The sequence below is a fragment of the Centruroides sculpturatus genome, unplaced genomic scaffold, assembly GCF_000671375.1.
Source record: "Centruroides sculpturatus isolate CEXI.00-Female unplaced genomic scaffold, Cexi_2.0 scaffold1570, whole genome shotgun sequence".
Taxonomy (NCBI): Eukaryota; Metazoa; Arthropoda; class Arachnida; order Scorpiones; family Buthidae; genus Centruroides; species Centruroides sculpturatus.
In genome coordinates this window covers 1,812-28,639 of record NW_019385955.1, presented here as the reverse complement: position 1 = coordinate 28,639, position 26,828 = coordinate 1,812, and the positions used below count along the sequence as shown (strand labels likewise).

The 26,828-nt window shown below is 27.1% G+C and overlaps 1 protein-coding gene across 1 annotated transcript; it reads right to left on the bottom strand.

Moving 5' to 3' along the window:
* Window positions 1-398: 398 nt before the first annotated feature.
* Window positions 399-26,244, bottom strand: LOC111612791 (prolow-density lipoprotein receptor-related protein 1-like). The gene is made up of 13 exons (XM_023354049.1): window positions 26,113-26,244; window positions 25,533-25,738; window positions 21,757-21,944; window positions 19,661-19,878; window positions 18,511-18,699; window positions 17,886-18,031; window positions 16,119-16,188; window positions 11,544-11,783; window positions 8,218-8,334; window positions 3,255-3,368; window positions 3,060-3,179; window positions 2,495-2,614; window positions 399-1,042 (listed from the first exon to the last, which is right to left on the bottom strand). Exons 2-13 carry the CDS (start codon window positions 25,689-25,691, stop codon window positions 897-899), a joined length of 1,827 nt encoding a protein of 608 aa, XP_023209817.1. The 5' UTR covers window positions 25,692-25,738; window positions 26,113-26,244; the 3' UTR covers window positions 399-896.
* Window positions 26,245-26,828: the final 584 nt, after the last annotated feature.

Here is a 26,828-nt window from a genome sequence, read left to right as displayed (position 1 = left end):
TTGATATTGGTGTCAAGATGACATGATTTTATGTTATAAATTTCTGTAGGTTTGATGGCTCTCATCCATAAATTAACAATCATTTGACAATAATTTCTTTAACCTGGTCAACTATTTAGTTATTGTTTATATCAAACGTCGAGTTTGACTACGAACAAGGCGATTTATTGACATAACCACGTGTTACGTGCAACCAAGAGGTGATAAGAAATATCTCTTATTCCCTTCTTGTTGATACTAACGTCTAGAGAATAACTGTTAAACAAATAGAGATGATTTAACTTATTGATAGTTTAACATTCTCCTTTTTTTTTCTTTATTCGAGGAGAGCGTCTCGGTCATTGACCGTAGAAGTCCCCCTTTTCTCTTTTACTAGAAAAATTCCTAGATCTACTGATCTAAACCAGAAAAAGGGTTTCGGACCTTCACACCAAAATATAATTTTATGAATGCACCACACAAACAGAAGTATTCCTGCCAAATTTCAAAATTTTTTGTTCATAGAGTTTTGATATATAAAACAAAGAACAGGCCAACACACACAGAGAGAGAGAGAGAATTTTGTTCATGTGTTATTTTAAAACATCAGGAAATGCAAAAACCAATAGTGTAGTCAGTCAAATTTTGACTCTTTCTCCTACTTTAACAGCTGAGAACTAAAACTTTTTCCAAATTGTTGAAATGATCAAGAAACAGTTGCAGAAACTGAACAAAAATTAGAGATGTATTCATTAGATACTCTTTGAGAATGGCCAGTTTGCACAATCACAGAATATTGATACAACTCTTAGTGCTGACCTGTAACAGCATTACTAATTTTACTAATCAACAGAAGAAAATTCTTTTAATGGATTTCTGTGTATTTGAGCAACAGAAGAGAGAAAGTTTCTGTATTTTTAATTTATAAAAATGCAATTACCACAATCTTTTTCATCAGAATTGTCTCCACAGTCATCAAATTGATCACACTGAAATGAAGAGTCAATACAAACGCCATTGGCACAGCTAAATTTTTTCCCACCACAATGATTGCGCATAGCACCTAAAAAACAACACACAATTATTTTACTTAAATATTTATATTAAAATTATATTTAATTGATGCAGTGAATAATTAATATAAGTCTTAAAGTGTTCAATGTTATTGTTATAAATTGCTTTTATTAATATTAAATTTTTGTTCTATTTATTGAATAACTTAAATTTTTCTCTGATAAATGGAGTTTAAATTTCAAATGAAAATATAGAATAATTAAATAATTTTCTTAAGATTTCTTTTGAAAATTTACTGTACTCAAATAATAATTATTGATTATACAACAAATATATTACTAAAATACTAGGTAATAATAATAATATTTTCTTAATAAAAAATGATTTCATCTTTAATCAATGAGAATGACTAAAATTTTGGTCTAAGATTTGAGACGAAATGTCATCATTATAATAATTTAAAGATTCAGAATTTATTCTTTATTTCAGTAAATTCAAACAGAATGTATCTGACAATTTGCTGCACATAGGATGGTTTTCTGACACTAAGATAACTATAAAATTGATTTAATTTTAACTTGAATAATATAAATCTATCCAAAAAATGACATATACACACATCTTAAAATTTGATAATGCATATTTGTTGTAGCATTGTTACCTTTTTGAAATATTTCATAAGGATGATACTCTAAAGCTGTGTCGTACAGGATTTTAACACCCACCTCTGTTTCCAAATCATTTATTTTTTTTATAGTACAAACCCTTATGGAAAGATCATGTCTCTTCTAAAAATGATTTGTTCATGTCAAAAAAGGCAAAATGGGGAAAAGCAAAGTCCATGTGCACACTTGACATGTAGTGTGTAATGCTCTAACTACAGAGTGAACGGTTGTAAAAGATGTTTTAGGTGTCACTCAAAAAAGAATTGAAAAATGAATAATTTTGGATATATTGAAATTTAAAGGTTACATACATACTGCACAATAGTCTGTATTGACAGATGAGCCAGTAGCATAAGTGTCACTGTGATCAATTAAGAAAGTGCAATAAAAAAAAAAAAAAGCCAAATTTTTACAAACTTATTTATGGTACAGTGTATGATATTCTCCAAACATATCAAAAACTAAAATATAAAATGTAGTTGAAACATTGTAAGCTGTCATAGATCAATCTTAGCTAATGTGAATAAAGACCACGAACATGCTGTAACTTTTATTAGTCATTAAAATTTCCACCAAGATCACATTCTATCTTTCTTTTGCCGGATCATTTTTGATTCTTTCAATCTTTCTCTTAGCAACATAAGGAGTACATATTATATTCTATTTGACAACATCCTGGTTACTTGTTTCATAATTCATAAAACTAATTTTATCTTTAGAGAAATGCAATATTTTTAATTATGATTATGTAGAAAAAACCTGAATTATTTTATTTTATTTTATTTCAGCTTTGTATTAGATTAGGATATAGCAATAAAGTAGTCTTAAATACTCACAAAATTTTTCATCTTCGTCAGAGTTGTCTCCACAATTATCTTTACCATCACAAAGTTTGGACTGAGGAAGACATACATTATTTTTACAACGAAATTTACCAGGAGGACAAGATAATCTACCTAAAAAATTAAATAAGTAAAATTATTTCATAATTTTTAAGTAATTGAAAAATTATTTTTACATAATAAATAAATTTCTCAACTGAATTAAAGTAAATACACATCTACATAAACTACTACTAAATTTACTATATATGTATAACACATTTAATATTGTAGAATATTTTAACATGTTAGTAAAAATTCATTATATATGTGTGTATAATATAAATTAATTGGTTTATATAATATTATGAGCCATTTAGCACTTTTACATTCTTTACATAGCAATTATTTTGTCATTAGATAAAATAATACAACATTTTATTTAAATTTTAATTATAAAACACACTTTTATCAATTTATCTACTGTTATCTAAAACAATGATTGGTTCATAAAAATTGTGTATGTATTGTATTATATTTTACTTCAAATAAATGAAAAATGAAACAGAAAATAACTAACTGCACAATGAAGATTCTTCATCTGATCCATCTCCACAATCATTTTCTCCATCGCACCTCCAGATGAAAGAAATACACTGTCCATTTTTACAAGTAAATTCGTTTAAGGGGCATGAATGATCTAAAATAAAATTACATTTTTATGAAGCACATTTGTAAAAAGTGTAACATTATTTATATATGAAAAAATTTTTACCACATTCTTCATCAGATCCATCAGCACAATCTGTATCGCCATCACATTTCCATTCTTTTAAGATGCAAAAGTTAGTCGAGTTACAACGGAATTCATTTGGTTTACATGTGATGTCTAAAATATCAGATAAAAATACAGATGAACTGTAACACTTTTTTAAATTTATAGTTTTGACCTATTTTAAAAATTTATAAATAAAAATATTACTGATGATTTTACCTATACAGAATCTATATTTACAATAAAAAACATAATTATATATCTAATTATATTATTTGTATTGGAAATCAATACAAATAAATATGAACTGCTTGATTGAAGTAAAGATGAAAAATAAACAAATACCCCATTTGGTAAATGCAAATATTTATTTGTTTTACATTCTTTACTTCAGTTATGGACAAATTGGATATAGGCAAACTGCTTATCAGTATTTGAATTATCAGGCTAAAGTGCATTAATTTATAATTAACAACAACATTCATAAATAGTTTTCAAGATCTGCTAATAACATATTACAAAATTCACTTTGACGTCATGTTCTTATCACCTATTCTTATTCTATCTTATATATATACAAAGAAACTTTATAAAACCAATAATTCGCAGATTAATACTTTGCAATGTTTCAAATTCCACAATAATAATGCTTGCAGATAAATCCTATATTTCTCGACAAAATCAATTACCTATTCGCCTCCATATATAGCAAGTTTGTTCATCTCATCCTCAAAATATTCCTATCCCTGTTACTAAGTTATACAGTGGTGACAGCTTCATTTCAGCAGAAAACAACTGCATGTTCTTTCAAGTAACAAAAAATGTTAAAGTCCAGATCTGAATTGTATAAGATATGAGATGATGGAGAACCTCTTGTTGAATGTCTACAGCATATTATATGTAATCTAATGTGATGGAAGAGAGTGATGTCTCAACTAGACAAGTCCATAATGTTTTCTCCTAGTGGAGTCTTCCAAATGTGTTAATATTTACCATTAATGCCATTTCCTATTGTATGTCCTAACAAAAGACTATTTTTCTAATCTTGTCATCATTCTAAAATGCTGTCACAGCTGTCCAATATTCATGTCATTCTAACAGTAACGACCCAAATTGGCAACATTGTCAATAACTCCAATATAGATAGATTATTCAATTTCAAATCAAATCACTGTTGAGAATGTTATAAAGTTAACTTTTGATAATTTCAGATTATATATATAATGCACAAAATTACAGTACAGGTATCTTTCACAAAACATGACTTCCAGTTTTGCTCTAACACAGTTTTGGAAATTCTCCATACAAAATTTCACAATTTTTAAGTGTAAACAAATTTTAAAAAATATTGAATAATGACAAGTAAGCACGCATGTTCTCAAATTTGCCACACAGATTTTAGAATATTGAAATTTTCAAATTATTTTGTGCTTTTCTTCAGATTTATCTTAATGAAAACTGATAGTGCAAATTTTTTTCTTCCTTATCCTATCAGTCCTATCAACCATGTATCATTGCTTTCAGACTTTAGCTCTTAAGACTGTCGCTGTGTTTTCTTTTTATAGATTAATCTTCATGTTTATTTAAACTTTTTTTTAGTGTTTATTAAACTTTGAATACCAAGATAACTACAGTTTTATTAAACAAATTCTGGAAAAAAGTCACTTGATACTTGAACAAACATGATCTGCTATAACAAATTTTTTATTAATATTTTTTATGATAAAATAAAAAAAAATGAAAATATTTCTGATACTTTTAATCAAGAACAACAAAAGAACTTGAGATGACAACAATACTTTGTAAAAAGAAAATGTCCTCATTTAATTAAAATTAATATTAATGCATAATACAGTAGTTTTTAGTAGTTTTAATTGTTGTTGTTAAGTTATTTCCATTCCATAATTATTAACTAGCAATTGCTTTAATAAGTATATTTCTGTTAGTAACGAAAAAGGATAGTATACTTTTGCTAACTTCTGGAATGTAACTACTGTGCTATATGAGAGATACCTGCTGTATATGTAATCTATAGAAAAATAAATTAGTATATATACCGTGAAACCCTGGTTAATGAACTTAATCTGTTCTGCTACTCCGTTAACTGAAGCAATTTTTCCCATAGAAATTAATGCAAATACAATTTATCCATTTTAGCCTCCAAAATTTTTGTGATTTTATTTGTAAAAAACAGTAGATTTTCTTTGATGAAAACATAGGAAAACATAGTATCTATCGTTACAGCAACAAACATGTAAACTTTATTTAATAAAATAGCACTGCATATACCTTCATTTGTTGTAGTTGGTGGCAGAGGAGTAGAGATATACAGAGTTTAATGCTTAGAAGGGGGATCCCCTCCAAAACAAAAATGGGTAGCACTTCATCGGGAGATTTGAGTTGAGGTCTCTTTTGGTAAGGAACAAGAAATTGATCTAAAGTTGATTGTCTTACTCTTTTAATCAAAATTTTTCTCAAATGCAATAGCACATTGTCGTTTTCTATTGTCACTATCACTTCTCTCTTTCTTGATTAAATATATAAATCACGAAACTGAAAAAAGTTTAGCACAAACACTTGGAAAAGCAATGCTTAACTCATGCATGCCTAACAGCAACTAAAATTTGACACAAAAAACCGTTACGTTCGTTATCAGAGACAAAATTTTTACAAAATAAAAGTTTGTTAACTGATTTGTTCGTTAACAGGGTTCCACTGTATATATATTATATTAACCTGTCTCACTGTATAACCCATTACTACAGAGTACCTGTTAAAAGAAAGGCATTTATTGGTAGGTTGTTTACAAGGTACCATCTCAAAATGTTTTTCCATTACACTTCATCGTGGATATAATTAGGATATTCCATTTTTCATTTATTTATTTTATGAAGTTCATATAAACTATTTCATATTGTTTCTAGACTTGTCTAGAAACATTAGGCTTCACAACAGCACTTGCATCACACTACAGAAGGCTGGCATATAACAGAATTTCCTGACTGTGATGTGCATTCATGATTGTATGTGTTTAAATATGTAAACACATGAATAGCTTGTTCTGCAGTGTCTTAACTCTGGTCTAATCTAGTATCTGTCTCTTTCAATATTTAATAATAATATATATATATTATTACAGAGGTTGAAATAAACTCAGAAAATAATTCAATGACAGGGAATGGAGAGTTGCTGCTTAAAATTGATATATGTGCATAATTTTACTTATTATCCACGCTATAATGACATGGATAAGAAGAAAAAAGTATATTTGTTTGTACAGGATTTATTAACAAACAATCTGATCAATATTTTAATAAATTCATAATTTTTAGACTGGTTAACACCTGCTCTCCTTACAATTACTATTCATATTTTCAGTTTGAAAGAGTTAGAAGTTCTATCAAACTTAATATCAATAAATTTTTAGGAAAAATTTTATCCGTTTTGAAGATAAAAATTCAAGTAAAGTTTGTAATAAATATACAGGAATTGAATGAGAGAGAACAAAAGTCAAGATATGGATTTTTCTCAAACTACAAAATACATGCTTATTGGCATTTAGACAAAGGCATATTTAGACAAAGGAAAACTTTGACATATAGTTTGCCTCATTACATTTTAATTTTGATAACTCTCATCTCCTTTCAAAACACATTTCTGTACAGATTTCTACCATCATATAACCTGGGTAATCTTTCCATTGTTCAAGAATTTACCTTTAAATTTGACAAGAACTAAACAATAATAATAATAATAATCAATATAGCCCCAAATTTATTTTTGATGATACAGAAAATTTTTACCAAATGGATATGACCATACTTTGATATTCTTAACAAGGTTCAGTTATGTCTAGAATTATAAAGGTAATATTTTGAATAAAATTAATTCTTTTGACTAATCAGCAGTCTTCCTGGATTTAAAATTAATTTTATGTCTGACTGATGTTTTTGAATGCAAAATTAATCAGTTAACAGTCCTTTCAAACTAAGGGGTTGTTCCAACCCACTGGGAAAAATGATGATGCACATTTCATAAAATTGATAGACTGCTTGATAAAATGATGATAATCAAAATTAAGGTTTTATTTCTCTTGACTATTCTTTAGTTCAACACATTATTATTCACGTGATGTTTTCACATTTTAATAAAAATCTAGATAGTTCATCAAAATGACAAATATTTTTAAATTTAACTAAATAAAATACTGTAGAGCATCGATTATCCGACTCAATTGGGGACTGGGGTTGGTCAGATAATTGAAAAGTCGGATAACCGAAAAGTATGAAAAAATCCATTATTAGTGTAATATATTATTATATCCCATGTAATCAGTATATTAGTATATCACTATTAACCTACTTCGCATTGAATTTTCATCGATGTTAAACCTAACAAATTTTTTAAAAATAATAATTGTCGCTATTGTATCCTTAAAAATTATTTTATTGCTCACAAAACAAACAACCACTCATAATTAAAAAATTAAGCCTCGTTTAAATACTGGCCTCCCTTTCATGGTCGAGCCAGGGTTGCCAGCTAAAACACGCAAACATTTAACAAAAATAATATTAAAGTAGCCAAGACATAGCCAAATATTGTAGCGCCACATTACTAGCGGACATTTGAATTTGCCGACTAGAACGTGGTCGGTTAATTGGGAGGAAGGATAATCAATGCTCTACTGTATATTTGAACTTCAAATAGTTCATATATTTTCAAAATGAGATCAGCATTTGTGTATATTTTTCTGGTCTTTTTATGTAATTAAAATTGTATATATTTTTATTGTCTAAGTATATTTTTCAAACTAATATTTGGTTAATCATTAATCATTATATTTTTCAAAATATAATTATTAATGAAATCAAATATAATAATAAAATTTAAAATAATTATATTTTTTTTAAGAAAAATAATCAAGAAATGTAATTATTAATGATTATATTTTGAAATATGAAACTGCAATGTAATTCATCAGTGCGATCCTCACAATTAAATTCTCCATTACATCGCCAAGAAGCTTTTATACACCGTCCGTTATCACATCTAAACTCACTTTCAGAGCAGTTTCGTGGTACTGAAAATATTAAATTTAAAACAAAATACTTTTAGTCTAAAACCTGAGGATGTGACAATTCAAGTAATTTAATGTAATTACTACAAAAATATTATTTTCTAAAAAAGAATATAAAAAAAGAAATTAATAAAATCTAAAAAAATTAAATTAATATATAAAGTAAACTATTAGGTTAATGCAAAAGTTTGTTACTTTCTTAAATTGTGTAGAATGTTAAAAATTTTTCTCTGACAGACAGCATCTACAAATTTCTTGTGGTGTATGAAAAGAATCTGTATGGCAATACAAACTTTTTTAATTTGTCAAGTTTGCCAATGCTTTCTCAGGACCAAATTCACATGTGTGTTTATGATTATCAATTTAGTATAACAGCAGCTGAATCTTACCATGGGGTGCAATTTGTTTGGCGAAAAAAACTCATCTATAATCTATGATTGGTTCAGTAAATTAAAAGCTTGGTAATATGAAGTTGAATATAAGCCATGCTCAAGAAGACCTTCTGTCCTATTGGATGCTATTAATCCTATAACCACATGAGAAAAGAATTGGTTGTGACCAGTCCACTGTAGTTTGTCACTTAACTACATTGAAAAGGTGTACAAGATCTTTCTTCATGAGAACACAAACCATATATATCAAGATTGTCATGGCAGAAGTTCTTCCTCACTCTCCTGAATAGCACTATCTGAAATTCTAATGTCAGACAATGCAAAGTCTGGATTAGAATGTAAATAAAACTTTTTATGGTATAAATAATATTGTAGTAACCGAAAGAATTATAATAAAAATAACTTTAACACTTATCATGCTATAAATGTAATATTATGTTCCGTGAATTCTTTGGTTAAAAAAAAAAAAAAAGTAGACATAAAATTATGGTTCTCAATATATCAAGTTATTTCTAGCTTTAAAATGTAACATTATGTTTTCAGCAATAAAAAAAATGAATTTTGTGTGTTTTTTAGTTTGTCTCTTAACTAACAGAAAACACAATCATCACAAAAATTTGAAATATAAGCTTTTTTCTTAGAGCCACATGCATCATTCAATTTGGAGTTTGTCGTCATGTTTTTCAAGCTAATTTCAAGTTGTTTTATTTTGTATATGTAAGTTAAGATATGGTGCATAAATGTTCTGAACAGGAATCATTTGAATTTATTAATGAAGAGATGAACAAATAGTTACAATGATATTGATTTATCTGACAAGAGTGAAGTGATTACGTTTCAGGCCTAACCAAAAAGCAAAAAAGTACAGGTAAGCCACGTAATTTTATTATTTTTATACCTATATAGTTTATATAATATTACATAATTTATATACTTTTTATATATTTTCAGTGAAAAAATCAGATTCTTATATTTTTCACAAAGCTAATGCCATCTCATCCACATTTGCTAAACAAACACAATTACGAAGAACAGCTAGTGTCAGAGCTGAGTCTGCTAATGATAATTTTAACAACGCACTGTATCAATAAATTCAGCAATGTACTATATGTCTGTTATTTANTAAGTTAAGATATGGTGCATAAATGTTCTGAACAGGAATCATTTGAATTTATTAATGAAGAGATGAACAAATAGTTACAATGATATTGATTTATCTGACAAGAGTGAAGTGATTACGTTTCAGGCCTAACCAAAAAGCAAAAAAGTACAGGTAAGCCACGTAATTTTATTATTTTTATACCTATATAGTTTATATAATATTACATAATTTATATACTTTTTATATATTTTCAGTGGAAAAATCAGATTCTTATATTTTTCACAAAGCTAATGCCATCTAATCCACATTTGCTAAACAAACACAATTACGAAGAACAGCTAGTGTCAGAGCTGAGTCTGCTAATGATAATTTTAACAACGCACTGTATCAATAAATTCAGCAATGTACTATATGTCTGTTATTTAATGTTTACAGCTTTATTATGTTTTTTCAATTTTTTTTTTTTTTGTTTGTTTTACCTCTATCTGTAAAACATGCCCAAATAACGTTAAAGATCAATACTTTAAAAATAAAGCCCACATATATCAAAATTAAAAGATATATAGATAAATGTCCCTCAAATCGGAAACTGTTTTCACTTTTTACCTAGATTTAGTCAATCGTTTTTTATTCTCAATAAAAAATACAGTAAAACTTCTTAAATCAGTCAGCATACATCAAAGCAACTAGGTCAAATGAACCAGCAGAGTAAGTATTAATTCAACAGTAGAGCAGCAGTAATATTTGAATAACTTCTGAAAAAATTATATTTAATTTCTTTAAATTAGAAAGTTCATGAAAGAGATTGTGGATTTCAGATGTAATTATATAGGCCAAGTCAAAAATATAAATAATACAATTTTTTTTTACAGATGATAAAAACAAATATCAATTGATTATACAAAATTCTAAATTAAAAATAATCATGTTTTACAATATTTTTATGTCATATTTTAGTTTCAATTCAGTCAAGTCTCAAATATAACAATTCAAAGATGGAAAAAGCATTTAGAATACAGAATGATGCATAAGTAACAAACTTTTTTCATACATTAAAGTATCAATTATTAATTGGTTTTTAATCTTTTCTTTTTATTTCAGGACTAAACAGTGAAAAATTAATTGTGAGAAAGAACCATATTTTTTCACTGTTTACAGTTCTAAAATAAATAAATTAAAAACTAAATGGTCTGCTGGGTTCATTTTTTTATTGGGCTATATTCACACTAAAAAAAAATCCAGATTATTTGGTAATTCTAATAAATTGGGCATGTAGCATATCATAGAATTTAAAACAAGTAACAATACAGTAAATTTGATGTTAAAGCTCATCCTATGTTATAAGAAAGGCATATCATAAAACCTCGTTCATTCAAATTTACATATTATACAATATTCTTTGAGAATCTGTAGACAAATATGACTCACTAACCAGCACAGTAGTAATGATATAAAGATTTATATATTGATTTTAAGTGTTTAGATGAAGCGACCATTAATGTGTTTCATATTATACAAGTATAATGAATCAATTAATAAATTTAGAGAATATTTTAAATATTAAAAACACTTCAAATTAACTTGTTCACTGCCAGTATTATTTAACAATAGTGCAAAATAATTTTTTTTATCTATTCCTATTTATGGAATTTGATATAAAAATAAAACTTCAAGGAATTTAAAATTCAAATATAATTTTTAAAAGAAAAACTAATTACCACAATTTTCTTCGTCTGAATTATCTTCACAATCGTTATCAAAATCACAGTGCCATCGTCCTGGAATGCAGCGATTATTTTTGCATTTGAAGTATGTTGATTGACAAGTGGTGTAATCATTACAAGATGCAGGTTCATCATCTTTATCTGTACAGTCATAATCACCATCACATTTCCATGAAAGTGGAATGCAACGACCAGACTTGCATCGAAAATAGTTTGACGGGCATGTTCGATTAGCTGTTATAAAATTAAATTCTCAAAAAATAAATTTTAAAAATATATATCTTGTTAATAAATTTTCTAATAACTATAATATAGGTATTATCTATACTTGGTCTCAACGTAACCTACCACAACAGAGTCTATGAACATCTAAGTAGTGGTGGTGGTGTCTCTATTATTCCATAATTTTCTATGAAAATTTAGTGTTAACAGCTTTTTCAATCACATGTACAATACAGACAGTATATAGTGTTCTGTTGTTTCTAAAACTTTTTTACCAATGAAACAGAATAATAACATGCACATATTGTTGAAAAAGCTGTTTAGAGTATTTAATTTTACAAAATAGTAAAAGAAAAGAAAAGGTTAAGGCATAGAAAGTTAGTGCATATAAACAATTGGAAATGATGAAAAAATAATGAATTAACAACGATCACCTTAAAGATCCAGCTATAATTTGGCTAATTAAATAATTAATATAAAGTAATTTGTCACTAGAGTGAGGCATTAGGCACATCTCTTAACTAAATTAATAATTATAATTTTTAATAAATTAATAAATAATTTAGAATTTAATAAATTAATTTACTTTACATTAATCATTTAATTAGCCAAATTATAGCCTGATCTTAAAGGCAATCATTGGTAATTCATTATACAGGTAACCCCCGTATAACACAGGAGTTACGTTCCAAGAAATTGCCATGTTATACGAAACAAAGAACTAGTGCGAAAAGGGGGGTTAGGTTCCAAAAATTAAAAAACATGCTGTTAAATCCTTATTTAAATCAGATTTACTATTCATTTTTTTTCATAGGTAAAATACTTATTTATTATTTACGTAAATATTTTACCAGAGGATTATTCATCCTATATGATGATCTCAGCATGAGCATCATCAACTGGTAACAGTTTTTGGGTGCATTTGTTAATAGCGGTCGCTCTGCAACAAGAGTGCGCTGCTGTTTGTAGGCATTTAGGAACGATGGAAGAATCTATAATTCTAAAATGATCTTTTAGAGGCAAAAGAAGGGTCCCAATTGTAAAATTTAACTATTAAATGGATTATTTGTTGAAAGAGCATTCAATGTAGCCAGGAAAACAATTAGAATGCTCGCGCGGAGTTACGCGGAAGTATAAAAGAACGCACCCTTTATTACATTTCATGCTGTATGAGGGTTTTACCCAATTCCCGAACCATGTTAGAGTGAACCCGTGCTATAAAACCACCGTGTTATATAGGAGATGTTCCCAATTCTCGAACCATGTTAGAGCAAATCTGTGCTATAGAAATGCCATGTTATACGGGGGTTACCTGTATACTCATTGGGCTTAGAGATGTTTATTATCTAATGAAAAAATTGTCTACTTTATGAAAAAAAAAAAGTAGTCTTTCATTGCAATCTACAAAATACTGAAGAAACTTTGAATTCAAAATAAAAAATATATAATAATAAAATTAACAAGATAGCTATAGAAGATCAACAACAATTATTAATATATAAAAACTTCATAATTTCTGAAACTAGTAACTTCTAAAGTCAATTTTAGTTAATAGGTTTTTTTGGATAATTGACTCTCTACTGTGTAGAGTGGATTCCAATAAAAAATTCATGATCACAACACCAATTTAATAACCTTAACTTATCTTTAGGGAAGAATTTTAAGAAAAATTCCGCTTAATTCAGACACATTGGGACTAATCCATTTTGGCTCAATTAAGCTGCTGCCCCAATTAAATGAACTAATAATAAATTCTATAATAAAATATGTAATACGTAGGTAGATAAAGAAGTAGGTAAAAAATAATAATTAGGTACCTATTTTAACACTTTATTAAACCAAAATACAGAAAATATTTGTACTATAAATTTGCCAGACTCATGACTATAGATAACTGATTTGCATAATACTAGTGTTGCCGAATATTAGTAGTGATGTAAACGAAGGTTGACCATTTGATCCATTTCTGATTGAACAATTTTTCCTTATTTTTTTTTTCTTTTTTAGTTAGAACATGTTCTAACTAAAAAGGGAGGAAAAAAGGGTTTGTCCAAAAGTCATTTTATGATTTTCCTTTGAGCACAGTTTCCTTTACTTGGAGATGGGCCACTTCAGCAGGAGTGTCCACGAAATCCACCAGCTCGATGCTGGTCTCAACAATTGGATGGCTGCAATCTGAATGCAGACGTAACTATGCACACAATAGTTTCCAAGGAAACTCTAGCTGTCTTCCAACTCAGTCAAGAGACCTCAAAAAACTGTATGGCGATCTTTGTCCCTTCACTTTTGAGGGGATCATCTGGTTCAATCCAGAGCAGGGTTAGTAACTTGCATTCAGGTCCACTTCAGATAAAATCTGAAGGAGGTCAGCATAGCGGGGCATATCACACACCCCGCTATGCTGACCTCCTTCAGAAAAACCAAACTGTCCGAGCAAAAGACAAAATCATTTTGTCTCTGCCAACCATTAGGCTTACATGAAATTAGTGTACATAGTTGTCTACATATTTTCGGAAGATTACTAAAATATATCAAAAATTGCTAAATTCCTTTTCTGCTACTGTACAAATTAAGTGATTAAATTATGTATTAATTTATTAGTTTGGTTTTCGTTCTTTGAGATTTGGCCCAATAAAGCAGCTGCCCCAATTAACCGGTGTCCCAATTAAGCAGAATGCACTGTATATGCAAAAAAGTGCATGTATTTTCATATCTGGGAAACATGCTGAGATTATTGCTTGCAATACATCTCAAAGCAGAAATATTTTTTCATTAAATATTCGCAATGTTAATTTAACATTTTGTTTTTAAAGATTAGATGGACATAATACTTTAGTGAAATTTGGGCATTTATTTACAATTAAAGATTGTTTTTCCAGTTCATACATTATTTCCAGATGTTTAAATTGTGCTTCTTTAATTATTATCTTCATCCATGTCAGGAAATTTAATGGATTTATTTTCAGATCTTTTAGTTATCCTATTAGTTAGGCCAACACACAATGATACGAACAGAACCAAAAATAAAAAATAAGTGTCTCAAACTCTAAAGGATGTGGAAGCGATGACTTATTTTCAGTTAATAAAATTTTACAAAGCTTTACTATTAACAGTATCGTTATCTGCTGTTAAAGAAATACAGTAACTTTAAAACCTATAAAATGTAGAAAAAGTTTCCTTTTCACGTGTATAATTTGTTTTACAGCTACTAACATTACATCTTGAAAAATTTTATATATTCTATAAAGCAATATACAGTATATGCAATAATATTTACTTTTGAATGTATGGTACTGTACATACATACACATTAAAATATTTAGTCATTTTTAAATATTTTGTTTAAAACTTATTAAAAGTAAGGTAAAAGTTAAATATTTTAATGTAGTAAAATTAAATATTCGAAAGAGATAGTAAAATGACTGTTATTGGTTGATATTAGGATTAAAAAAGATAAAAACACAATACATTTAGGCCTAAATACGAACATTACTAATGTTAAATTTGAAAAGAATACTCACTCATTGAGATATTATATAATGTTATAATGTCATATAAGAAGTAAAACAACGGGTTTTCTAAAACAAAACTGTTGGAAAAACTTATAGTTAGTTTTTTTACTTTTAACTGAAATGAACTTTTCGAAATTCGAACCTACAGTACGTGTAGCGANATTTTTCTCCGTTGCGTGTCGCTTCGCGTTGAATTTTCGTCGATGTTAAACCTAACAAAGACTATTGTATCGTTAAAAATTATTTTTTTATTTTGTACAAACAAAATAAATATATTGAAAAATATAAAAATAATACAAAATTATACTTCAGATGTTAATTTAGTATCAAAAACGTAAAATATTTGAGTAGCCCAAAACATAGCCAAAGATTGAAGCACCACAGCACTGGCGAAAATTTAAATTTTCCGACTGGAATTCTTTCGGATGATTGACGTTTCGGATGATTGACTTTCGGAAAATCAACGCTCTACTGTATATGATTTAGTTTTCCAAATTAAAAGCACACTGACAACAAAATTATTTTAATAATTTGTACTGTACAAAAATGTATTCTCCAGCTTCACAAATCATCTTAAATTGATACTGGATATTAGAATTTTTTGAAAATGCATATTTGATCATTAGGTCTGAAAAATCTTCAAATGATTTTAAATAATTTATATAGGAGTAAGTAAGACAACTTCTAATGTCTTTTTTTAACAAGAGAAAACTAAATTGTTTCTCATCTTACACAAAACTTTAATTATTATAAAGTCTGGCATATCAGTTTAATTCCAACAATTCATTTCCATTACTATAGGTGATATTCATTTCATTGTTTTCATTTTACAAACTTGAATGTGAATGAGAATAAAATTCTTTTTCACATTCAGTTTTGCTAGTAAGACAGTAATTTATATAAATCTTTTTAAAAAAGAAAATGGTTTATGCAATTTAATACAAATGAATCTATTCAAATATATTAAAAAGTACCACAGGAATTTTATTGAATATATTTGCATTAAAAGATATTTTTGAGTATTGGGTATTGAGATACCTGATTTTTGAGTGATAAACAGTTTTGTACCCAATATCTGGTTAAGAAATAGATACCTAATGTTCAGTATTAGTTATTGTTAAGGTATAAATGATTATTCATTTTTAGAAACAAGAAAAATTTTTTCTGATAATTACAGATAAAAATATTCTTAACTAGTTAACAAAATTTGTAACTTTTTCATAAATTTCATGATCCTCTTTATGATTTCAGAACTTCCCTGATTATTGGACACTGTAGAATGTTACATCACTGCAATTAAAATATGGAACATCAAAAGGCAATGTTTCTGCCATATTTTGTGTTATATTGATATTATGTATTTATCAGACTGTTTAAATGTTAATATTTTGATTTAATTTCTTTAATATAAGTTTGATATTATTTATGTGTCTTTAAAAAATTTTGCATTTAGAATTTTGATAACAAATCTTTGTTTCATCTTCTGATACCTTAACAATGAAGTCGCTCACTAACAGTAATAAAACAACAAGTGACTGTTATTAAGCAATTACTTGTTTAGTTTTTTTTTTTTTTTAAACCTATCCCATGTTAAAATTTTTCTCCATGTTGAATTTTTGTCGATATTAATCCTAACAAAAAATTTTTTTAAAATAATAATCGTGGCTACTATATTGTTAAAATTATTTTTTATTTTGCACAAACAAAATAAATACCATATTTACTCGCATATAAGATGAGGTTATTATTCATTTCTCATTGCTTCAAAAATCTAGGTCATCCTATATGCACGAGTGAAGTATTCTTTGCATTTTTGCAATAATTTTTGTGAACCGCGTGTTTGCATTTTTTACCAGATGATCACCCTCTGGTGTTTAATTAAAAACAAAAGTATTTTATTTGGGTTGTTTCAATCGTTCTTGTGTATTGTCAGCCATAAAGATAAATAGCAATAGGAAAAGCAAAGCTTTTGAATTGAATTCAAGATTGAAATTCCAAAATCACAAGGAGCATGATATAAGTTTTAATCCATTCTCATGTAAAAACGGATGATTATTTGGAAATCAGAATTTAGAGAAACTAAGTGTTATCAACGGATGGATTCAGCTGTTAAGAACTGACAAAAAAGTTCTTGTCCAGCTTTACATTAACAAATTATGTTGTCGATTTTATAAGATTTTTCCTCAAAGTTTAAAATGCCAGTAATTTTTGAGGGATGATGTGTGCATTTACATAAATTTGACATTTTATTTGATTAAACAAAATTAGATTTATTAATACAATTTAATTTTATTTTCTTTATTTTGATCTTTAAAGTCACACCTCGTCCTATATGCGAGATCGTCTTACAAGCAAGTAAATACAGTATATTGAAAAATATAAAAACAAAAAAAATTACATTTTGAAAGTTTGTTTTAATATAAAAATTATGACACATAGAGACATCTAATATCAAAAACAAGTATATTCAGGATCAACGGGTTAGGTCAAACGAGGTCAACACAAAAATACTCGAGAACAACAAGGGACAGGTTAAATTCATAGTTTTCAAATAAACTATAAAGTTTAATTACTAATAAAAGTAATATTTTCAGCTTTAAACAAACCTTGTGCAGTTGTTTTTACAGGATATTCCATCTGATTGCAAAACATAATTTTCAGGACATGCACATATAGAACCTCCTCCAGGTTTTAATAAACATAATGTAGTGCATTCTCCATTATTCTCACATGGATTAGCATTTCTCACTGTAATATAATTTTAATGACATTTAAGAAAGCTGAATAGATCTGAAATTTATACGCATAATAATTTAATACAAACAATAAATTGTTTATTGTTATCTTTGTTAATTTTAATCAATTTCTTTCCTAAATAGTTTGAAATTAATATTTAATTGAAATATGACAAATAGTAGGGAACTGATTATCTCGAAAGTTCATATCAGCCTTTATAGTTACTTAATTTAATTCATTTATTTACTTAGGGAATTATTCTTATCCTGCAGAGAGTACAAAGGAAATAAATATAATAATAATTAAGTTAACAAAAGAAGATTTAATATGCTAGAATAAGATTTGTTTTCATTTATATGAATAATCTTTCATTCTGTAGTATTAATAAATCAGATAAAATCAATATTTTGATAAAACATGTATATTTCTTTGCTAATGTCAGAAAAAATGTAAGATCTTATTTAAAATTTAATGTTAAACAAAATACTGACGTGGTTGCTGTCTATATGGATGTAGCACTTGGATGTCCATAGGACGATGAGCTGTAGTTGTAACTGTTGTGAAATTATGACAATGGTACTTGTGACATTTTTCAATACTTTTTGTTTCCCAATCAGTCCAAAATAATTGGTCCTCAAAAACTGTCAATGCAAAAATATGATGTACAGCATCTATAGGACCTGTTAAAAATTGAAATAAATATTAATTATCTATACCATCATCATCATCATAAAATGTCAGTTAAAAATAGATCATGAGGGCTAGTGAATAAATACTGTATTTTTGTGGATTGTCCAGCATGTAAGTCTATCTGAGGAGATCATGAAATCAAATATTTCCATATGGTAAAAACTAACATGCCGCTTTATTCCAAGGAATGCCAGCATGCTTGTTTAGGTGAGGTTATAAATCCCTCTCTTGAGAGTGCATTAAAAAAACAAACAAGTTACCTCACATAAAAACTATGATTATATGTTTAATTTCTTCATTTTGTCTTCTTTCTAATGATTTAAAATACTGGTGAAATGAGGACAGTGCTTTTTTTATGTTTATTTTATTGTAATTCAATTTAAAAATGCAAAAATGAACATATTAAATATCAGAAACTAGTAGTAAATTATCTCCATTTACACTGATTAACATCTCCTTTGTGTGAAATTTGAGAGAAAGGTGTTATTTTTAAGGTCAGGTTATATGGTCAGCTTAGCCCACACTGACTAAATTCTACTACAACTAGTGTCAATAAGCCATTAATTGTTTTATTACGCTATAAATGAAAACTCTCTTCCCGAGTTTTTTTGGTCAAATTATAATGTTATTATTTTATTGTAATCTGAAGAATGTTTTCTTTAACATTTAATTAACAACTAATTTTGTTACATTTGATTAATTTTATTTTTTAGTCACAGTTTAACAGGCATGCTGGTCATCCCATGAAAATACAGTAAGATAAATAAAAATTTTTGAATATTCAATCTCTCATAAATAAAACAGTTTATATGTATACTTTTTTGTAATGCATCTTTTTATTCTGTATATGTACTTTCATTTCATTTTTGTTAGATTTTAACAGTGAATAGTTATTCACTTGGTATCAAAACAGCCTTACTGTTAATAATAATAATAAATAAAATATTATACCTTTACTTATAACAATTCTCCTATTTTGACCATTCATATCAGCAACTGCTATATAATCCTCACGAGCATCTGCCCAGAAAATCTCTCTAGTTACATAGTCAATGGTTAATGCATTAGGCCATCCTAAAGATTCATTAATCATCATTTGAAATTCACTTCCATCCATGCCAGCTCTTCCAATGTATGGTTTTTCTCCCCAATCAGTCCAATACATGTATCTGAAATAAAATTGTTATATAAATAATAATGTAAACTTACTACTTAATTTAAAATCAAGAGATATGTGAGAATTAAAGATGTTAGTTCAAGCTGATTAATTTCATTACAGGTAATAATTTTTATAAAGTAATTCTTGCATTATATGAATATAGAACTTGCATAATNCAATAATAAAGATATCAATTTCAAATATCATTATTAACAAAGAAATATTCACATCAATCAATGATTAAATTATAATCAATATCTATTATCTTGGATGCCTACCATATTTTGGTTAAATGTGGGAAAAAATTTTTGATTGCATTGTTCTTACAATGCAATCAAAAATTTTTTCCTGTAACACTAATTTAAGATGCCCACATTTTAGTTGCAAAGATGCTTTCTAGGTCTTTTCTTCTTAAAATTTTATTATTTATTAAATTTAAAGTATTTTCTTTTCTAAAAAAAATCGGTTGATCTTTGGTTTTAGGGAGTGTGATTCCTCTGCTACAAATTTGGTTTCATTGCTGGTGTAGTTTGGGAGCATCTGTCAGTGTTGCATCGATACTAATATTTTCTTTTTTATAGGTAAGAAATATTCTTATTCATCATTAAATTATTTTGTCTATTTATTGGTATTATTTTTCTTATTTTATTGACAGATGCACCCAAATTTTAATTCTATTCTTAACCTTAATTTTAAGTTAATTCTTATATAATTTATTATTGTATATTTTTGCTTGTGATTTTGTTCAATGTATTGTATTTAAATAATTTGTTTTTGGGAAATGGTATTGTTCCCCGCATCAAGGAATGTATCCAGTATGCATAATAAATAAATAAATATCTATTATCTATAAAAATAAATTTTTTTATAACATATAATAGCAAATGCTTCAGCATTTTCATACTCATTTTGCATCATCAGCTATCTTCTTATGATATGCCTTTCACTGTAAATTGATTAATATATCAGCTACATTTAGATACTTTCCATATATTGAATTTAATCTGTTGCAAAGTTGTGAAAAATATTTAAATTTTAGAAGAAAAAGTGCATAACAAAATCTTTTTGTCAATCTCATAATTCAGAAAGTGAGTTATTTATAACTAAAAGAGATTGATTTCAAATATTATTAAAAAGTCAGAGAAAGCTTTGAGTTACATTTTCAAATAAAGGTAACTGATTAGAATGTCAGAATCAGAAGTAATTGTTTTGAAAAGAACTCTGAGTATCAAGAAAGGGCTTCGCTTCTTAAACAAGTATATATACCTACAACATTTAATAAAGGTTTTTATTAAGTTGTTAAAGATAGAACAGACAGTATTATATTGATATTTTATTATTAGTTTTCTTGAAAATGATGTTAAAATAATGTAAATGCTATTCTTACTTTTTAATTTTTATTTATCTTCACTTTCATTTTTTGTTTAAAATCATTACATATTGTCATGTTTACTAATTTTTAAGAAATCCTACTGTTATCACTTGATATCATTTCATATTATGTAGTCAATTCAAATCATTCCATCAGATGATGACACTAGAATCATTCCATGTCATTTGGTCATTTGAAGATGATGATAATCATTTTAGAAACATATATTGTTAACAGCTGTATATAATAATAATGCAGTATCTTTAATATTTTATTCAACATTTCAAAGTAAAATGTGAGATTTTTAACTTTTGAAAAATTATTTATATGTTATGCAGTTTTATAATTCATATAATTTTCAATTCAGAACAAAGAAAAACTAATGAAATACAGTATCTTGTATTAATATATTAATTCATACTTAAAACTTTTTAAAATTTACTTTATTAGGAATGAATAAATATGGACATTTTTGGCTTTAAAATATACAGAAATTCTTTTTATGTAAATATTTACCCTTGATAAGGATCTAAAGCAATTGCTCTTGGTTCTTGAAGACCTTCTCTGATTAAAACTTTACGAAAACGTCCATTTAATTTAGAAACTTCAATTGTGTCTTTCCCTTTATCACACCAGTATAAATTTCGTCCTACCCAATCAACCGCAAGCCCATCAGGACTTTGAACAGTACTGGCATGGAGTATCTAAAACAAAAGGAAAAATATTCATTGGTTACAAAATTAAAAAAAAAAACTATTTTGCTTTTCAATATTTAATTAAAACAGTATTAATAAATTCAGTCCCTGATATACTGAATTTAAAAAAATTTATGAATAAAACTGATTTTCTAATTCATAAAATATATGCATAATATAATATAAAATATTGATTTGTTAAAATATGGTATTGTGTTTTATACTTTACTATGATAAAATGTGTATGCTTCAAAACTTTAAATTATTTACAAAAGGTAAATCATTTTTGAATGAATTTCAATATGTTACCAGTTCAGACACGATTATTTTCTAGGAATTATCACATCCACAGACTCCAAAACTACTAGCCAATCAACAACTTTATTTTACCCATATGCATTTCAGAAATTATAATATTTCCCTTCTCAGTGGGTTTTCTTTCATACAAGCTAAACAAGGTACAAACACTTCAATAATCTCACACAAAATTTTCAATATTCCAATCATTTTTTACTAATTTCCATAATAAATAATTATGTAAATTAGTATAAAACACATAATTTCCATAACAACACAAGAAAAAATTAATTTTATTATGGAAATTAGCCTTTCAACAGTGGAATAGTCAGATATGGTGCTACTCCTTAGTAGTGGAGAATAAACGTGCAAAATTTTTTGAGTATTTTCTACGCGTTTTTTCTCATTACTGTTTCGGAAAAAGATTTCGTAAACAGTTATATCTAGTAAAGAAAAGTCTTTTTTTATTGTTACATAATTCATTTTTTATGTGAATTTTTTTTGCAGTAGTTTTTGACTAGTTTTTGGCAATACCCCCAAAAGAACTTGATGTATATATACATCCCTCACCACTGCTACACGATCGCCCTTGACGAATATATTCATCGCTCACTGCTGAGTGGTTAGTAAAAAACGGTTAGAATATTGAAAAATTGCAAGAGTATTAAAAAGTGTTTGTACTTTCTTTAGCATGATGAAAGAAAGCCCACTGATGAGGAAAATATTATAATTTCTGAAATGCATCTGGGTAAAATAAACTTATTGATTGGCTAGTATTTTTGGAGTCTATGGATATGATAATTCCTAGAAAATAACTGTGTTTGAACTGCTTACATACCTAAAAAAAAAAAAAAAAAAATGGAATAGAAGCAGAAGGATAAATTCTTGAATGATGGCATTAGTGAAATTTCTCTGATTAGTGTTCAAATGAAATATTACCTAAACATAGTAATCTAAGCCTAAATTTTAAAAANTTGAAGCACCACAGCACTGGCGAAAATTTAAATTTTCCGACTGGAATTCTTTCGGATGATTGACGTTTCGGATGATTGACTTTCGGAAAATCAACGCTCTACTGTATATGATTTAGTTTTCCAAATTAAAAGCACACTGACAACAAAATTATTTTAATAATTTGTACTGTACAAAAATGTATTCTCCAGCTTCACAAATCATCTTAAATTGATACTGGATATTAGAATTTTTTGAAAATGCATATTTGATCATTAGGTCTGAAAAATCTTCAAATGATTTTAAATAATTTATATAGGAGTAAGTAAGACAACTTCTAATGTCTTTTTTTAACAAGAGAAAACTAAATTGTTTCTCATCTTACACAAAACTTTAATTATTATAAAGTCTGGCATATCAGTTTAATTCCAACAATTCATTTCCATTACTATAGGTGATATTCATTTCATTGTTTTCATTTTACAAACTTGAATGTGAATGAGAATAAAATTCTTTTTCACATTCAGTTTTGCTAGTAAGACAGTAATTTATATAAATCTTTTTAAAAAAGAAAATGGTTTATGCAATTTAATACAAATGAATCTATTCAAATATATTAAAAAGTACCACAGGAATTTTATTGAATATATTTGCATTAAAAGATATTTGTGAGTATTGGGTATTGAGATACCTGATTTTTGAGTGATAAACAGTTTTGTACCCAATATCTGGTTAAGAAATAGATACCTAATGTTCAGTATTAGTTATTGTTAAGGTATAAATGATTATTCATTTTTAGAAACAAGAAAAATTTTTTCTGATAATTACAGATAAAAATATTCTTAACTAGTTAACAAAATTTGTAACTTTTTCATAAATTTCATGATCCTCTTTATGATTTCAGAACTTCCCTGATTATTGGACACTGTAGAATGTTACATCACTGCAATTAAAATATGGAACATCAAAAGGCAATGTTTCTGCCATATTTTGTGTTATATTGATATTATGTATTTATCAGACTGTTTAAATGTTAATATTTTGATTTAATTTCTTTAATATAAGTTTGATATTATTTATGTGTCTTTAAAAAATTTTGCATTTAGAATTTTGATAACAAATCTTTGTTTCATCTTCTGATACCTTAACAATGAAGTCGCTCACTAACAGTAATAAAACAACAAGTGACTGTTATTAAGCAATTACTTGTTTAGTTTTTTTTTTTTTTAAATTTACTTTACATTACTATATACAGTAAGACCTGGTTTAGTGCTTAGGATGCATTTCTAAATGACAGAGTGTTAAATGAAATAGCATTAAACAAGGTAATTTTAAAACACAGTAGATAGGCAAAGGAAAACATGTGACCAAAAATAAACTAATTTTACTTTAATTTTAAGTTATTCTTATATTAATTTGCATAATAATATATGTTATATAACACACAAAAACATATGCACACAAAAATATAAAGTTCATTTTTGTTACAAAGGTTCTGACTCTTCTGAAATTCTTGATTTTTTTGTGATGAAGTTGTCAAGTGTCATTTGTTGCTGTTTTTTTCTTTAGTTAAGTAAATGTTGATAGCAGGAGATCGCATCCAAGATGCCTCATCTTGCTTTTGCACTCCTTTCAAAATCTGGACCGTTCGTTACAATTTGATCAACAATTTCGGTTATCGTTACCAAACTTTTACTAAGGAAATCTGAATCAAGTTTTTTGGGTTCTTCATTTTCATAATCACTATTGCCAATCTGTCAGTTCTTGAAGGTCATCGTTAGTAAGTCTCTCACTAGAAATCTGCAGTAACTCCTAAATATCCTGCTCATCTACATCTCCCAGTCCTACTGTATCGATCAGGTTGACAATTTGGTCAATGATAGGCTCTTTTCGTTGAGAATCCTTGGATACCTTCAGCCATACCTTCTTCCATACATTGCATTCATCAGTTATTCTTGCCATGCAAAGTCCATATTGCGTATGGCATCCATGATATCATATTTTTTCCAAAATTACATCAAACATAGATTTAGAGGAAGTACAGTGTTACGATGAATTACCACCTTTTGCTGATTGGTTCACGTTCATGAATAATCATATTATATACAAATCAATAAAATGCTGCAATAATTTGAATCACATAAATTTTGAGCCATTTTTAGGCTTTGAGCAGACCACGTTATATTGAATCAGCATTAATCAAGGAAGCACTGAACGAGGTCTTACTGTACTTGATAGCATTTTAATGTTAATAAATTTATTTTAAACCATTTACTTAAACTATTTAATAAAATAATGTAATTCAACTTTCAGTAAAAAAAAGAAACAATCTTTAATTTTTAAAATTACCTCATGATTAGATTTATTTAGACACATGCGAGTTAAACTGCTTCCTAATGCTGTAACATCTGACCAGTATAAACATTTTTCCTCCCAATCATAATCTAATGCCACTGCATTCGTTAAGTTTCGAGCAAGTAATTCAGAATCATGTCCATGAAGATCCATATGACGAATATAATAACGATTAGAAAAAATCAGTGTAGGTTTTACAGCTGAAAATAATAATAAGATAAATCTTTCATTAATATATGTAAAGAAATTTTTATATTTGTTTTATTCAAAACTAAAATTAAATATTTTTAATAAATTCTGTTTTCTGCTACTGGTTTTGTTTGTAAGTTATCTGTATGACTACCTGTTAAACAACTATATAATAAACCATTACTATCTATCTAACAACAAGGTTTATTTTTAAGAATCTATTAATTGTTAAATGCTTTCAGTCACAAATTATTGAAGACTATTAAAGATTTATATTAAATACACAATAACTGACACTTACTAAGTATTATTATTTGTACTTTTCAAGATAAAAAACAAATGGATAGCATTTTAAAAATATACTTTAATATAAAATATCTCTTACTGCTATTAGTTTTGCAAGAAATGCCACCATCAGTTGAAACGTAACCACTAGCACAAGAGCAAACAAATGATCCATATGAATTACGACAATGCTGGCTGCATGGATGCTTTTCAGTACATTCATCAATATCTGTAAATATTTGAATATTTAAAATAATCTTTATTAAAAAGATAACTTAATTAATTAAAGGAAGTATTAAAATATTATTTTTCCAATTTACTGGTATTATCATAATAATCATGTAAAATTATTAATTACACATAAGATATATTAAACAACTATAAAAACTTAAAACCATTAAGACCATAGCCAAGCATTTCTAATCAGTAATAACAATAATGATTAAATAATTTAAACTAATTAAATTAAGAAAAAAATATGTACATCAAAGTGGAATTATATTAAATTTTTACTTAAAATTTGTTACTAATTACTAGTGTAATATAGAAATTTTCATAGATCGGTACCTTTGTTTCTACCTCATCAAAAAATTTGTATTGATTTATATTTTTCTTTTATGATTTAAGCAAAACTAAACTGTTGATGAATATTAAAACCAATAAATTATTATATTGTGTATAAATTAAGGAAATGTTGACTTAATGAATGAGTACAATTTGCATTGGAGTTCAATTTGGGAGAGTGTTGCATAAACAAAAATTCACAATGTATAGTAGGCACAATGAGATTGTACTTGGTCAATACTAACTGCCTAT

Excerpts from the sequence above, each read along its gene's own strand:
- LOC111612791 (XM_023354049.1), bottom strand. The coding sequence starts at position 25,691 with ATGGATCTTCATGGACATGATTCTGAATTACTTGCTCGAAACTTAACG. Across the intron at positions 18,700-19,660 it reads GAGAATTGTTATAAGTAAAG|GTCCTATAGATGCTGTACAT; the intron begins GTATAATATTTT and ends AATTTTTAACAG. Across the intron at positions 2,615-3,059 it reads TGAAGAATCTTCATTGTGCA|GTAGATTATCTTGTCCTCCT; the intron begins GTTAGTTATTTT and ends TTAATTTTTTAG.